Source organism: Neolamprologus multifasciatus, chromosome 4, assembly GCF_963576455.1.
Source record: "Neolamprologus multifasciatus chromosome 4, fNeoMul1.2, whole genome shotgun sequence".
Lineage (NCBI taxonomy): Eukaryota > Metazoa > Chordata > Actinopteri > Cichliformes > Cichlidae > Neolamprologus > Neolamprologus multifasciatus.
In genome coordinates this window covers 2631224-2646610 of record NC_140442.1, presented here as the reverse complement: position 1 = coordinate 2646610, position 15387 = coordinate 2631224, and the positions used below count along the sequence as shown (strand labels likewise).

The 15387-nt window shown below is 44.7% G+C and overlaps 1 protein-coding gene across 5 annotated transcripts in view; it reads left to right on the top strand.

Moving 5' to 3' along the window:
• The window catches only part of LOC146519468 (RNA binding protein fox-1 homolog 3-like), a 358350-nt gene that overhangs the window by 293083 nt on the left and 49880 nt on the right, over positions 1 to 15387 (top strand). For 4 of the 5 annotated variants that reach the window (XM_085158197.1, XM_085158196.1, XM_085158200.1 and 1 more), the window contains one exon: positions 11348 to 11641. In XM_085158197.1, coding sequence (XP_085014323.1) covers positions 11348 to 11641 — 294 coding nt within the window. The remainder of the gene's footprint in view (positions 1 to 11347; positions 11642 to 15387) is intronic. The other variant, XM_085158198.1, reaches the window with a different exon arrangement.

Sequence of the window (15387 nt, the reverse complement as noted above, 5' to 3'; positions counted from 1 at the left end):
GTAGCTTTAAAATCTGCATCCTCTTTGTCACCAGCTATTTAAATTCTAAATGCAAACTCACCACCTACGATAATGCCCTTTCTTCCTGAGAAAAAGGATACCTTTCATTTGGAGATAGTGCACTGTATTACCAAAACATGTTAAAACAGCCCATTTTAGCTTCAGGGTTAAACGATGGTTACACATTAAGGCGTCAGTAACAAAGAGTCCACTTTTCTTTTGTGTGCTTTTTAATACAGCGCATTCTTAGATAATGTTCTTATATTGATTTTTTTCTTATACATTGTAGTATTGCTGCTGTATGTCTGCTTCCTCCGGCCCTGCTAGTGTGTGTGTGTGTGTGTGTTGGCTTGCACACTAAAGCGTTAAGGCATTCCCCATCTCAGTGCAGTGGACGCTGGCGGACAGCGAGGCGGGCCATTGATAAATTGATCAGAGTGAAATTGTGGAGTAGTGAGACATGCTCCGAATCCCTCCCCCATCGCCACACATCCCACGCGCACACAGACACCTCGGCTCTGGCATCAATTATTGTGGATTGCGTGGTTGACAGAGTGTAAACCAGGTGCCAGCCCTCAATCCAATTAAAGAGATTTAATTGGAGAAAATAAATGGAGTGTGTCCACAAAGTGCTCGCTTACCCACATTTAGTAGATTTTTTATTTTTTTTGTACCTTTTTCAAAAGCAAGGTTTTTGTTTATGAAAGACCGGCCGAATCTAATAAAGCCTCAAGGCTGTTGCTTTTCCCAGACTGCCTTGCTCCACAGGTCAGTAATGCAAACAATCCAATTTCTCCAGTGTGAGAGCTGTACTGGCATGTAGAAATGGGATTATTATCTAAAATGGGCCCAGCAGGTGTTTCTGTGACACAGTGTAATTTAGGGAAGGTGATAGTGTTGCCACATGGCCCGTGCTTAAATTCCCAAAGATGCCTTTAAAAAATATCTAACGAATAAGTTGGGAAATCTGCTGCTCTGTCCTGTTAGCAGTTTTACCAGCGAGCACGCTGTTTCCCGAACTCATTTCCCGGGCATCCCGCGCCTACGAGACGGCAGCCATCACAGTTTGAGGAGTTCGTCGAGCTAAAGAGAGGCGTCTGAATCGGTCAGGTGGAGCTCACGGCGGTCCCAACTTTTCCGCACCGAGCTCTTTTCTATCCAAATTTGTCCCCGGGGATGAGAGAGAGTGTAGCTCGTTCCCGTCGCCAGCCCCCTCCCCGCCACCTCGACTCCTCACGAGGGACAGACATGCATAATTCAGGATTGTTATCTGTCTGCTGCTAACCCCTTTCTTCCCCCATATGCACACACGCACACAGATCTGCAATGAAACAGTCTGACTGCACATCAATGATTCACCAGACAGCACCCCCTACCACGCAACCCCCCCTCTCCGTTGAGGGAATCATATGGAGCCGACAGGGACTCCACAGGCATGCAACTTCCTATAATTGGAATAAAAAAAAGAGGCGAGCGAGGGAAATGCTGCATCAGGGATCTGCGAGAGTGGCATAGGTGTTCAAACAGCCATTCAGCAGTGTCAACCGGCAGATGGGCGACTGGCTGCACGCGCTGGCCCACTCGTTAGCCACCAGCAGAGGAATCAGGAGAGACGTCGAGGCGACGAGGGTTTTAAAGAGGGGGGAACGACTTCAGAGTTTGGATTCATCTCTCTGAAGACGGCAGATTTTAACTCTGCGAAATGCAGCGGCGGCGGGACTGGAGACGGCTGCCTTCGCCTGCCTCCCAGCTTCCCGCTGCGAGCATCGCTGTTTCCCCGAGTTACCCCCGCCTCTTTATCCTCCGACTCCTCTCTCTCACCGCACTCACCTTTTCTCTTTCTTAAACATCACAGGAGCAAATCAGCAGACAAGTGATTGTACAAGTTTTCTCAAGCTTTCAAGAATTACCACCATTTCATCATGGATAATCATAGTTAATAACCCTTCTCATTAAGGAGACGAGAATCACGGGTCATTAATATTGTTAATATCTTCTCCCTTTTCCTTCTCTTCTATCCCCCCCCTCTCTCTCTCTGCACGCCAGAGGGAGTGGAAACAAAAGGATGACTAAAAAAGAGCTTAGCGCGACAGTGATTAACCGATCGGGGTAGATGGACTGTGATGAATCAAAGTTATCTCTCAAATCTTAATAACTGGAATTAGCCCCTGATTAGATGAGCTTTGGCTACAGCGGGGAGTAGTCGGCTTTTTCACTTCAAAGAATCCCGCCCATGTAAACCTGTCCCTCCTTCCAGTGCAGAGCAAAGACAAAAAAAAAAGGAGAGCGAAGGATTCAACGAGGCAAATAGGCCAGCGGAAGCTGGAACGATATGCAAATACGACGGGAATCGCAGCAGAGCAAAGGGAATAAAGAGATAACACGAGAGACGCCGTTACACCTGTTCTCCCAGAATTCAGCCGTTTATCTCCCCCTTTTCCTAACATGCTTGGGGTCCACGGGGAGGTGTCAGCGTCTCCGTGACAGGGTCATAATGACAGTGGCGCTCTCCTTCATTTGCATATGTTTGCCATTGTCACAGCGGTCAAGGAATGTCACGTCGAGATTCCTGCATGCTTAAGTAATGGCATTTTGTCCTCACGAGGAACTCTGGCCCCGGTATCATAACCCCTGCCTGTGAAAACGGAAAAAAATGAAGGTAGTGAATTAACATGACAATCAAACCAACGTTGGCGTTTCTATCCCCACTAGAATCTGGAGAAACGCTCATCGGCAGTCTGAAGAGCAACCCCTGGCGTGACGATTGATTTGCGGGTTCGTATGACCAGAATGACAGAACATCCCGCCCGTTCACTTATCGGTTTTCATTCGGTTCAGGTCTTTACCTTCGGTGATCAATCGCAATCTCAAAGCAGCTGTTCGGTAATGGAATATGTACGTCGATTTCACTTTGTTCTGACGACTTTAAAAGAACGAAAAAAAGAAGTAGATGAAAAAGTTCTTTGGTGTGTTTCTGACGAGGTCAAATGGGCACACCGTTAATAAACGAGTCTAAACACAAAACTTTGATGAATCCCACAAGTTAATCCAAATTTTGACACCCAGTGCGGAGTAATTAGTCCCAGATGTAAATATCTGTTATGCAACAAAAGCGGCAACGGCACTGAAACAGACAATTATCTCCTCTTACGGCGTTGGCAAAACGCTCCGAGTCTAACCATGTGTAACTGATGGCTTTTTCACAGGGCCTCCGGGCTTATTTGGTCCTTTCTCTTTCTTTTTTTATTTATCTGCATTTTTACCACGCAGCGCTCGAGCCCAGACAGCGCCGTGGCTGCGGCAGACAGGTTCATTACATGTCACAGGAGTTCAAAGTGATCCTCTGTCTACTCTGTTTATTAAGTGGCGCTCCGGCGTCTCTGAGGTATAGTAACGCTCGCGGTCGCACCGCTAAGAGCAGTCCCATCTCGGTGCGGGGCTCTGCGTGCAGCGCCACCGCTGCAATGTAATGAAGAAATCAGCAAGGGATTGGGGGAAAATGAACTCTCCTTCTAATACCTTCATCCGAGGCCGCGGAGCAAATAAGTGCTCCCAATAACAAGGAAAAATCATGTTAGAGCGGATGAAACATATGTGACACGTGAAAACGATTAAGGCTCTCGGAAAAGCGCGGCAGGAGCGCGCGCGAAATCTAAATTGACTCGGACACGGGGCGAGGAAGCCGAGTGTTTATTTTCGTGAATTGATTTTTGCACAAATGAGATGGAAAAATGGGAAGATGGGAGTTTGCAGGGGAGGAAATGTGAGACAAAACAATAACCCACTCCCCTGCCCATTTGAAATCATAAACCTACTGTAGTTGTGAGGAGGACCAGGGTTTGGCTGTGCTGGGGGTGTGATGTGAATCTGCATTAAATTGGGCTGCTTCTGCAATCTCCCCGCTCGCTCTCTCCCTCACTCTCTCCCGCTCGCTGTAATTGGTTGACTTGGGGGAGGGGAATAGCCATTGCACCAAATACGTACCTCATCACGAGAAGCTCTGCTGAAGGTGTTTTGTTGTTGTTGTTTACCTCGTCTTAGTTTCTCCTTTCCAGCACACCTTGGATTCGGCGTGTGGCATGTGGTTGTAATTAACACATGCCGCAGCCTCTGGTGAGTGTTAACAGAGAAACTTGGAGTAAGATCATGTGGCTCATCTAATTAAAATGGACCCAGCTAGACAGCCTTTATTTATGCGCCTTCGAGACAAAATGAATGCCAGTTGCCTGTGGAAATCATCTCAGGCCGTCTTTTCGCCCGACTGTCTGCGAGCGGGGCTACAATTAACCGAGCATCAGCGGCAGAGCGGGGGGACAACAAGAGGCTTTCATGCAGCTGGCTGAAAACCACTCAGTGTTTCGTTTGTGTTGCATCAACCGATCGGCCTCCGCCAAGCTGCGTTTCGCTCCTCACGATAAACCGCGCTCGGGTCGGTGCCGTGACGGCCGCGTGGGATTCGTCGCAAGTTTGCCGCTGTCACCGTGAGCCAGTCATTAAAAGCAAATGAGCGTTTTTCTAGAGAGGTTTTAGATGGCACAGGAACCGTTTTCAGGCAAAGCTTTAAGGTTCGCTTTAAAAAATGTTATGTCATCTGTAATCTGACGAAGAAAAGTTGCTTGTGTATGTTTTCCGTGAAGGAATGAGGCGGCGGAGCTGTATGTTAAGTATTCACGCTGTTTGGGTTATGCAAAAGCGCCGCCGAGCTCTTCATAAATCTAGTTGAATTGCTTAATGTATAGAGTGGGGAGGAACATTTCTTGCTTCTTTAGACTATTAGCGTAGTACAGTAGGAAGCGAGTAAAGTAGAAAGGCATCTGCTGAAAAATGATCCAGGCTGTGTGTGACGGAGCTGAAGCCATAAAGCTGCCCACTCCATCACGGCTCCTATCGCTGAGATTGATCAGCCCGCTCCCATTTGAGTGATTTCCCTCCGGATTCAATGCAACGCAATTAGTCGCCCGCCGTATTTTGCCTCCGCGCCGCTCTTTGACCCTCCATCGCACGTATGAGTCAGAGCAGCACTCTGCCGTTATGAGTTCCTCCTAACAGCTCCTGTATTTGCACAGCCCCGTCTCCTCTCGGCCTCTCAACACCGTCCCCGCGAGTGCCGCGGGGACGGATCACGGGTAGCTGGCGAGCGGCCAAGCCCTTGTACCTGCTGAGATGGAATATAGCCTTGACCGTCCACACCGGGGTTAACAGCGAAAGCCTTTCGTCTCTAGCTTTCTGAGCACCGCGCGCTGGGTTTCTGCGCCAGACTGACAGCCTCGGCGGTGGGCATCGCCACCGGGCCTCCCTCTGACCCCTTTGGCTCCTTATGCTGACTGTAAAAACAAAACTCCGCTCCAGAAGTGATCTCCTTAAGTAAGGGTTTCCAATCCAATTTTACACGAGGAGAGTGCTTAAGATAAGACATAGTGTTTTTTATTGTGCTCTTCAGTAATAGGAGTAGAAAGGGTGAAAGGAGAGATGGGGGAAAGAGGAATGGAAAGGATGGGAGATCGATAAAGGCTGCTCTCTCCAGTTGCCTTTATTCTTCATCGCCGTGCCCGTGGAGATGAGGTTTAGGCGGCTCATGGCTGGAGGCCATGCGGGGAGGGCATTAAAGTGTCGCAAAGGGACCTGCTCTTTTCTCATAAACAGGCCTGCAGGTAGAGAAACACTCACCAGGATCCCGTCTAACAAGCGCTCATTCGGAGCCATAACGAACAGCAGCCTCTTCAAGGGGAAAGCGATGTGCCGCGTACCTGCCCGGTTTGTCACGGATGACTTTTCATTAGGCGCCGCGGACGTTCGCCGGGGTCCGCTCGGCCCCAGCCGAAAGGGCGCGCGGTCGCGCCGGGACGAGCACAACTCCCCTGATTTGCGTGGGCCTTTCTTCTTCTCCCAGTTCATTTCCAGTCGAATAACTCGTTTGTCACTTACATCAGAGGAAGGCGAAGATCATACGAGAGCCAGCGCTACTTTGTGTTTCACTAATGAGCCCTGTTCTCTCCGCCTCCTTGCTTTTGCCTTGCTGCCCTTTGAAACGGCAGCGACGTGGTGCTACAACACTTTAGTAGTTTTCTTTCGCCGATCCCGAGCTCCGGGCTGATGTGCTGTTTGTGTGTCACTCGGCTCTGTCTCAGTCCTTCGCACTTGTTTAAAGCTCGAATGGCAGCAGACCTGACACATATACGCTGGCCTGTGTGATGTGTGAATGCAACGATTCAGATTGCGTCCCCAGCTCAGAGGAGCACTTTAAGGCAGATGATAGTTTAACAAGTTTAGCGGAACGTGTCGCGGCTAACGCTAAAGCGCGAGAAAGGGAAAAAACAAATGTCCCTAAACTTAGAAACTGTCAAGTAAATAACAAACAAACTAAAACCAGAAGCTCCTCTCGCAGAAAGAGTACACTGAACTTTAAAAAAATGTCATGTCGTTAAGGAAGAGTTTTATTTCAGGAGCAGGAGAATAAGCTGTAGGAATACAGTCAGCACCACCTGCTGATTAATGCCAAAGTCCACACAAAGTGATTTGCCTACATTCAGAATATCACTTTAAGAAACACCGACTTTCCAAATCTTAAGCACTCTGTCATGTTCGTTCCAGCGTAGTTACCTAAACGGTTTAAGCTGAGCGTAATTTGTTTCCAGGCTTCCAGGACGCTGCTGCGTGTACCACTCTGCTGGATTGGCATCTAATTGTTATTAATGGCAGACAAGAACAACAATATTTTTTATCTTCAATTTTCTTTTCAGCGTGTAGAGCGTCATTTTTCTTGCTTTATCGATCAACTAATAGTGAATTAAGAGAACCCACCTGTTCACATGGGGGACCTAAGGAACGTAGCATCAGTGGGGGGGAGTTTGGGTAACGCAGTCAGACCTGTAAGGATTTGTTTGCGTGCATCGCCGCCATGTTTGACAGATGATGCGGTTCGCTTGGGATAATGAGCGCTTCCTCTCCTTCCTCGTGCTCTCATGCACACATTCAGCTGGAATATGTTCCTAAACGTTCCCAGTGGACTCCGACCTGAGCTCGTCTACATTCATGAAAGCGTCTGTCGAGGACACGCCTACTTCCTGGAGTCTTCTTGACTTGAGTTTTTTTGGGATTTGGTATTGCTTTCATTTTGCTGACCGCGCTCGTTCATAAGCACCAAACTGTGGCCTCTCTTAAAGTTTCTGCAATCATTGCAATTACTCTGAAAAACAAACAAACAAAATGTGATCCGGTGCAAACACCCGATCGGCTGCGATTCAGCGAGCGTGGCGCTGCGTTGTAGTGTGGCACAACCTTTTTGCCGCATGCCTCTGCATATTGCTGCAGCCTCTCCTGTGCCAATGCAGGCATCTCATTGAAAACTAATGAGGACTCGGTGTTTTATTCTAACAGCCTAAAGGTGCCACCATATACTGGATTAAAGCACAAGTAACCCAAGGAGCATAATGAGGTTTCCTACAAAAGAAAAAACAGGAGCAAAGATTTGTCCTTAAGTCGTGGATCTAATCTTTACACGACGACGCTTTCCCGAACGCTTAAATTGCATTTGGTAAATTCTTAAAAACACAGATCAGGATCTGTCCCGACAGTGGCTAAAATAAAAGCCGAAGCTTTGATCCCTTTAATGACACGGACGGCGTTTGATGTACAAACACAGCACCTCCTTGTTTCCGAGCTTCCTGTCTCTGCCGGACTGTTGACGTGTCGACAGCTTGCACGGGCTGGTTAAAAGGAGGACAGAGGATCTGGTGGTACATTCAGCTGTCATACCAGGAGGTGCATCCTCTTTTTTTATTTTTTTTTAGGTAACCAACCCCATTCTCCTTTAAAACGGGTGCTTAGAAGTTGAAAATTGCCAACATCAAGAGCTTCCTTGAATTAGGATGCCCTGCAATGCAAGTGTGTTATATAATGCCATGACTGGAGGGAGAGGAAAAGTAGAGCACAGGGGTAGAGATTAAAAAACTTTCTGCATAAAAAGAGAGGAGGGGGGAAGAGATGAGCATAAAAGGGAGAGGGGGGGAGGGGCGGGGGATCGAGGGAGAGACAGAGGAGATAGAAATATAGCGTAATGAAAAAGAGAAGGGGGGATTAGGTCAGGCAGGAGTGAGGGTTCGCTCCTGCAGCGGGAGCAGCCTTTGGGCCCGGCAGGCTGCAGGAGGCTGGTCAATCCTTCGGCTCTCTCAAGGCTTCTCTCTTTTTTCATTTAGATAATGGAGCATTTCCCTTAATTGGCAGAGCGCAGTTTAGGCCGGGGTTTGTTTGCCAACACGTCAGAGCAGAATTATTTCCACTACATTTACAGCATAGTGTTGCTCGGCTCTCTCATTAAAACCGCAGGCTCCTCCTGCCCGGATAGGTTTTCTTTGGAAATCTACAGAAGGAGGCCGAGCAGCAAGGAAGAAGAAAACACATTTATCTACCATCACACCATCCCTAGTCAGCTTGTCAAGAAAGAGACCGAAACTTCTCGATCTGTTTACCGTTATTGTTTTCCTCCAATCATAAAGACTAACTTCTGCTGCTTTTTTTGCCTCCTTTCTTATCGAGAGACTTATGCGTCGAGCTCGCATGATCTGTATCTTTAAATTTGATTGAGGGTATTTGCAGGGGGTGTTATTGGATTTCGGCGTTATTGTCTCACCTTTTCCCTCTGTGTTTTTTAATGTTGGGATGGATATCCGCTCCAGCAGCACTGATCTCACCGTTCTGCTCGTTAGTCTGGATTCGCAGACCTCGGTGCTTCGTAACAATAAGACACGCACTTCTGTAGTCCAGCCATTACCGAGTTTAACAATGTGCACCAGCCAGAAAAGTCCATTATTTCTGCAGCTCATCATCTCAAGCATCCATACGAGACAAAGGGTCTGTGAAACTGCTTCATTGCAAAGAGCCATCTATCACTTAAGTCAGGAGCAGAGACTACAAAATACACGTGGAACGCAGCGCAAACCGAGCAGGAAGCATATGGATGGATCAGAGTTATACAAAGGGCGCGTGCTGCTAGTGACAGGGCTCTGCAACTTTATATATATATATGAGTATATCTCCATCAGACTCAGCCAGCTCAGCCTTACCTTTGTAAGACTTCACAAACACAGACGTAATCGATTCTCCGTCCAGTTCCTCAGAAATTCTCTTATTAGTTTGTGGTCAGTCGAGAAAACGTAGGCCTACATCAGTTTTTAGTGTTGCTGCAATTGTTTTATGATCATAGAGTACAAACTCAGGCTTGCATTTAATGCATGTCTGCCATGCAACTGTCTTGCAACGTGCAACTGTCTAAAAACTTAAAGTGATAACCTTTATTGGTGGATTTCAGTGCATGAGATTATTCGGTGCAATTTCCTTTTTTTTGTCTTTTAAAGATAAAGCATCGACATCCAGGTCTCGACTGTCTTAAAAAAGCATGAGCGTGTTCATTGGGTGTTGAGTAGATGTAGAACATACATAACATAAGGTTGTTTCTGGGTCTGAAAAATGCCAGAAACCTGCGTTCTTCCCATTTTATTGATATGCAGCAATAAATCAGTCTGTTTTGAGGTTGGCCAACTGGGTGATTCACAAGTAGCTACTGTACGAGAGTGCAGAGGTCTTGGTTTCTCAGTCAGATCCACTCATAGCTTGTGATGTCCAGTTTCAAAAAACCACGACCAACAGAAGAAATGCTCAGAAAACAGTAGGCAACACCTTAAATTACAAAGACTGTAAGTACCCTGTATTAAAAACTGAATTTCAAAGTATTTTATTTAAAATTACATATTTGTGTAGCCATCCTTAAAGGCAGGTGCACCGGAGGGTAACAAGTCAGATTTCTACAGCAGAGAAAGAACTATCCTGTCAGCAGTTTGTTAGTAAATTTAAGTATCGCCTGAGGGGAAGTACTATTACGTACTGTGTAATGTGTCTGTAATTTTGCAGAAAAACAAACAATACTATAACAGTACTATCTTACATGTAAAGTATACTGTACTCTTCAGACTGGTTTCATCTCGCTTAACGTCCAGGGAGACGCTGTTTTTCAAAGTTATGTTCGAACACTGACTGTGAAAGAAAAGAAACTTCCACCTGGCTCATAATTATGAGCTCACATACTGTAGGCCTGCAAATTTTTATAGTATTTATTTTTGTGTTGTAAGCTGGTAAAGGAGAACGGTCACATTTATATTAGTCAAATTGTGGCGGGAAGTTGAAGGGAAGTGCTGGGGTGGAGATTTTGGCGCTTACTATATGTGATGTTCTGAGAGTCAGTTAATAAAGTGGGAGTGACTGAGACACTGAGACCTCTCCTGTCGTTATTACATACCTCCACAAAATAAAGCTTTGGTCGTGCACATTATCATGAAGAAAATTAAATAAAGATAAAAAAAGGTTTAATCTGTTTAATCTAAAATTACTTACAATATATTTATTTCTTCTTTTACTGTAAAATTCTGACTCGGTGTCTGATTTTAGCATCAATATCTTTCAGTATTGGTATAGGTCATCATTTTATTGCATTTTCAAATAAAATACTCTGAAATTCTATTTAATTACAGGGGAATTACAACATTAGTCCTGGGCTGTGATATAAGTATTACCAAAACAGTCGGTGTCACAGGTAACTACATCCATCTTTTATCTACAGTTTATGAAAAACTCTACTGACAGAGTCATGTCTGTACTGACTAAAAGTACAAAAAGGTGCAAACAAAAGCTTGTTCACATTGTTTTTCTCTGCTCACGATTTTTCGTAATTTAAAGAAGATTTTTGCAGATTTATTCCGTTTATTTAGCCGGAGGCCGTGCGAGCCTCGAAAATAAAACTGGGTGAATCTGAAATTTCAAGGCGGCAGAAACAGAATTAGAGAAAAGTAATCTTTCTAAAACTCTTTAAAAAAGTCCACACGATAACCGGAAACAAAGACGGGGGTGGCGAAGAGCAGGAGAGCTCATAAAGCAAAAAGTATGAAAGTGGAGCTTGGAGAGGGAGCAGCTGCTGGTTTAACAGACCTGTCATTGAAATCAAAGGCCCTAATCAAAATTTTATCAATTAATTGATCTTTCCTCCTGTGCTTTGCCACAAGTGCAATTGAGATTCCCCATGACTCTTGCCCCTCCAACAGCAAGCCATGCTCTACAACATAAACTGTGTTCATTAGAGAAGATCAAGGATTCCTCTAATATGAGCTGAGATGTGATATGATGGCTGTTTCCCCCTGACTTAGTTGGTGTGCAGGACATCTCCCCCCGGTTGCCTTCCACATCACACCAGGGATCTTTGCGCTTCTTTCATGCTGGTTTTACAAGTCAAACAACCTACTTTAAGTTTAATTTTAACCGTAGTTCTAACACCCGCCTCCTGCTGTGCGTTTTTCCACAGGGTAACCAAGAGGCCACCAACCCCCCAGAAGCGATGGCCCAGCCGTACACCCCAGCCCAGTACCCGCCTCCCCCACAGAATGGCATTCCCGCAGAGTTTGCGGCACCTCACCCGCTCCCGACGCAGGACTACACCGGGCAGAGCCGGGTGCCCGAGCACGCCATGACCCTCTACACGCCCACACAGACGCACAGCGAGCCGGCCGGCACTGACAACAGCACGCCCGCCACCACGACCGCACCGGTCAGTGTCCTTCACCACCTGCAAACACTGTTCTCAACACGCTGTCAGCAAGTAAAATATCTTCATATTATCCTTTTTTTATCCGTATTATAACGTTACAAATGTCCGATTGTTCTTCCCGTGACTGGTTTCTTCCGTCTGCTTACCAGTGTGAGCTTAGCCAAATGCTGTGATTTCTCTCTACTCATTTCCTCTCCCTTCTTTCACTGAGAAGTAAGCCTATTGTTTAATATTCAGTCAATATTTACATGATCTGTGCTTGCCTATAGCTCTCCAGTTCTGCCCTCTTTGTATATTGACAGAAGTCTGTGTGCATGCAGGAAACTTTTTCAACAGATCCCAAATCACAGCATGTAAAGTCTTCAAACTTTTCGGCTCCAGTATAATAACATTTAGGAAGTAAATGTGGCCTTGACAAGCACGATTCAAATAACTGGAACCAAATAACAAAAACTGGAGCAGTTTGGAGCATAAACTCTCATTCAGAAGCACGACCCCTTAACCCTTTAAGACCTACCATAGAACCAAGTCCGCCAGAGCTTATATTATATGTTTACATGCTGTGGAGCCATTTTTGGGAGCATTTCAAGTTGCTATACATCAATACAACCATTACAGCCTAGATTTTAATAATATGTCTGCATTAAGTGCATAGTAATTACATAAATTGCAAAAAAGTGCAATAAACTACAAAAAAATTGAAAATCGTTTTTTTTTTTTAACATGTATTTCTAGTTAGAGAAATTTAAGAGGCTTATCCCTCAAAACTGTAAATACAAAAAAGTTGCACAAAATAGTTTCCCACCACAGGAAATTTATTTTGAGTGTTTTCATAGTTTTATTTTTGAAATACACCAATTTTTATAAACTGCAGGAAAAACGAAAATAAATATTATAATGCAAATTTGCAGAAAAGCAGCATATGCATCAAAATAAACTATTTCCAGCAGTGCAATATGAGTCCTAAGCATCCCAGAAACGACACAGAAAGTCATAAAGTCAAAGATAACTTTTAAAAACACCAGTATAGGCTCATGAGGCCCTGATGGTAAAAAACGACATTTCCGCGAAAATGACGTTACTTCCGGTTTCGGGCAGGTCATGGCGGACACGTGATAGTTCGCGCTGACGTCTAATCCAATGTAGGAAGTGTTACAAACAGCTGATCGGATCGGCAAAGCGTGTTTCTGGAATATTATGTTTTTGTTGCTGCAAGCGCTTTTTATGCAGTTTTTGCAAAACTATATGTGGAAGGAAACTGTGACCGAGGACAAGCTGATGGCATAAGATGTAAGTACAACTCCTCAGGTTTCATATGCAAAAAAAATTATTGCGCTAGCTCACGTGGTTGCAGAGCTACCGGGATTTAAAAATAGTTACGCAAAACAGAGCGTGCCCGCTCCAACCGGCTTTAAAGGGTTAAATCGCTGCAAATTAAACCCCATGTTTGACAGAAGAATAGTACAGCGGCAGTAAATCAGAAGTCAAACCTAAGAAATGGTCAAAACAAGATTGTAAAAATTGTTCAAAGCTTAAAAAACATCAGCCCAAACATCTCACAAATAATTAGGTCACTGGCAAGAAGTCGGCAGCATGACTGGATACATACAAAGTATCCTAGAGAGGCTCAGTCTTCAGAAGGGAAGAAGGGGAAGATGATAATGTATCTCAGGAAAATACTGCAAAGAATTTGGCAATTTCGTTCTGTTATGTACCATAGATGATGAAAAGATTAAGAGCATCAAGAGAGATCTCTGTACGCAAGGGACGAGGCTGAAAACAATTTCATTTTCAATATTGTAATCTGCAATCTGCATTATAAACACATCTGATTCTGAGGTGCAAATCACTGCATGGGCTCAGGGGCACTCAGTGAATGCAGCGCGGTGCTGCAGCCATAAATCCAAAAATCTATCATGCAGGGGAAACACGGTGGTGCTGTAACAGCAGCAGAAGAACATATTAACATCATATATCACACACATGTTGTGTGCATTTCCGGATTTGTTGATAAAAAGATCTCCCTTCCTCAACCAATCAAATACCTTCTACACTGGCTTCTTCTCTTTATTATAACGTGTGCTGAAGTGGTTCTTAGTGCAGGAGTTGCATTGCCTTCATTACTGTCAGTGATTGTGACTGAATATTTCTTAAAGTTAGGAGTTTAAAGTGTACAAAGGAAGCTGCTATTGTGCAAACAAATAGGTTTTATTCTGCTGAAGCACACGTAACACTGAGTGGGTGTGTTAACAGTAAATTTGTGGTTTGTACTAATAAAGTGATTTCATCTGTTGTATGAGCAGCTGATGAGCTCAGAAATTAAGCTAACTCGCAACCCTAAAAGCTGCAGTTCTCCAAATGACCACTTGAGGCTGGCTCATGAAATATATGCATAATAAAAGATGGAGCTAAGCTTTCCATAATTAGAAAACAGAACTAATTTGACCAAAATTAGTCCTGAATCCATAAAATCTGCAGGAGAGTGTTCACAGAGGTCACGAGAGAAAGCAGCTTCCAGTAGATGTTAGTAGGTCTACATATGCTTCAGTGTTAAAATACCCAACTTTAGACTTATGGATATTTTCTCCTTTTCATCAGCATGTTATGGCTTGCTTTTTAGGTCTGTCTAAGACGTCTGCAGTCCAGTTTTAGTGTGAGGACTTATAGTATTAGTCTATTATTTGGACTTATCAGCAACTGCGTGTGTTTGGTTGACTAATACTGTTTTGGAAAGCTGGCTGGTGACTAAACTCGCTTGCTTTCTCATGTAACTACATGAATTTGTCCAGTTATCATAATATCTTGTTCAAAAAAAGTATGTATAGCAAAAATGAATGAACCACATGTGAGATTATCACTGCTACACCCATGTTTTGTATACTGTCTATGAGCTGAATGCACCAGAATCCTGTAATTACCAGTTCTGGCCACAGGGGTCACTGTTTCTACTGTTCAGAAAAAGCTGCATATTCTTACTTTAACATGCAAATCTGGCCTATTTTTGTTATTGTAACATATTTGCATTTTTCAAAAGCCTTAATTAACTTTTTCTCTCTCTTATGTTTACATAAATAGTAAGTGAAATGTTTGGCCCCAACCCTTGTTACCCATTTTTTTAGGTCATTTTTTCTTCCCCCCCCCCCTCTTTTTTCAGACGCTAATTTGAATGTTTCCTGCATCACAGACACAAAAACAGCCCGTGTTATTAAAAGGTGAGGGTTAACAGCGAGAGTCGCACGGCTGCACATTCATGTGCAGCAGCAGCAGCAGCAGGCTTTGATGTTCAGGCCAAGCTCGGCGCCTGACGACGGAGGCGAATTTGACTGAGAATGCGCTGCTAAAATGAAAGCGCATATCTGAAGAACCATTAGGGGGCTCCCAGAAAAACATGTCAACCTGAGCTGTTTTATTTATTTGCGTGAAGGAGATTTGACATGCTTTCGACATGAATGATTCAGGCTCTCTGAAAGGAGGACACGCCCTCCCCCACTTATCTTCTTCTCCCTCCGTTAAAGGAGCAAAAGAAAGAGATGCACTTTTCTCCAGCAGCCAAAACCAACAGCTGCTTAGTGAAATCAGCTAATTATCTGTAACTACACCCGGGCGTTTGAGATTTTTCTTTCGAACATAAGACACCGTCGTCTGTGCCAGGACATGATAATGCTCCTGTTTTCACTCCATCATGAGAGTGCATGCCTCTAAAGCGTTGGCACTCGAAGGAGAAAACAAACCTCTGGCAACGGATTGTGAGAGAAATTCTAAATTATATAGCATATACTTCGTTCGTGCGCGCTTAC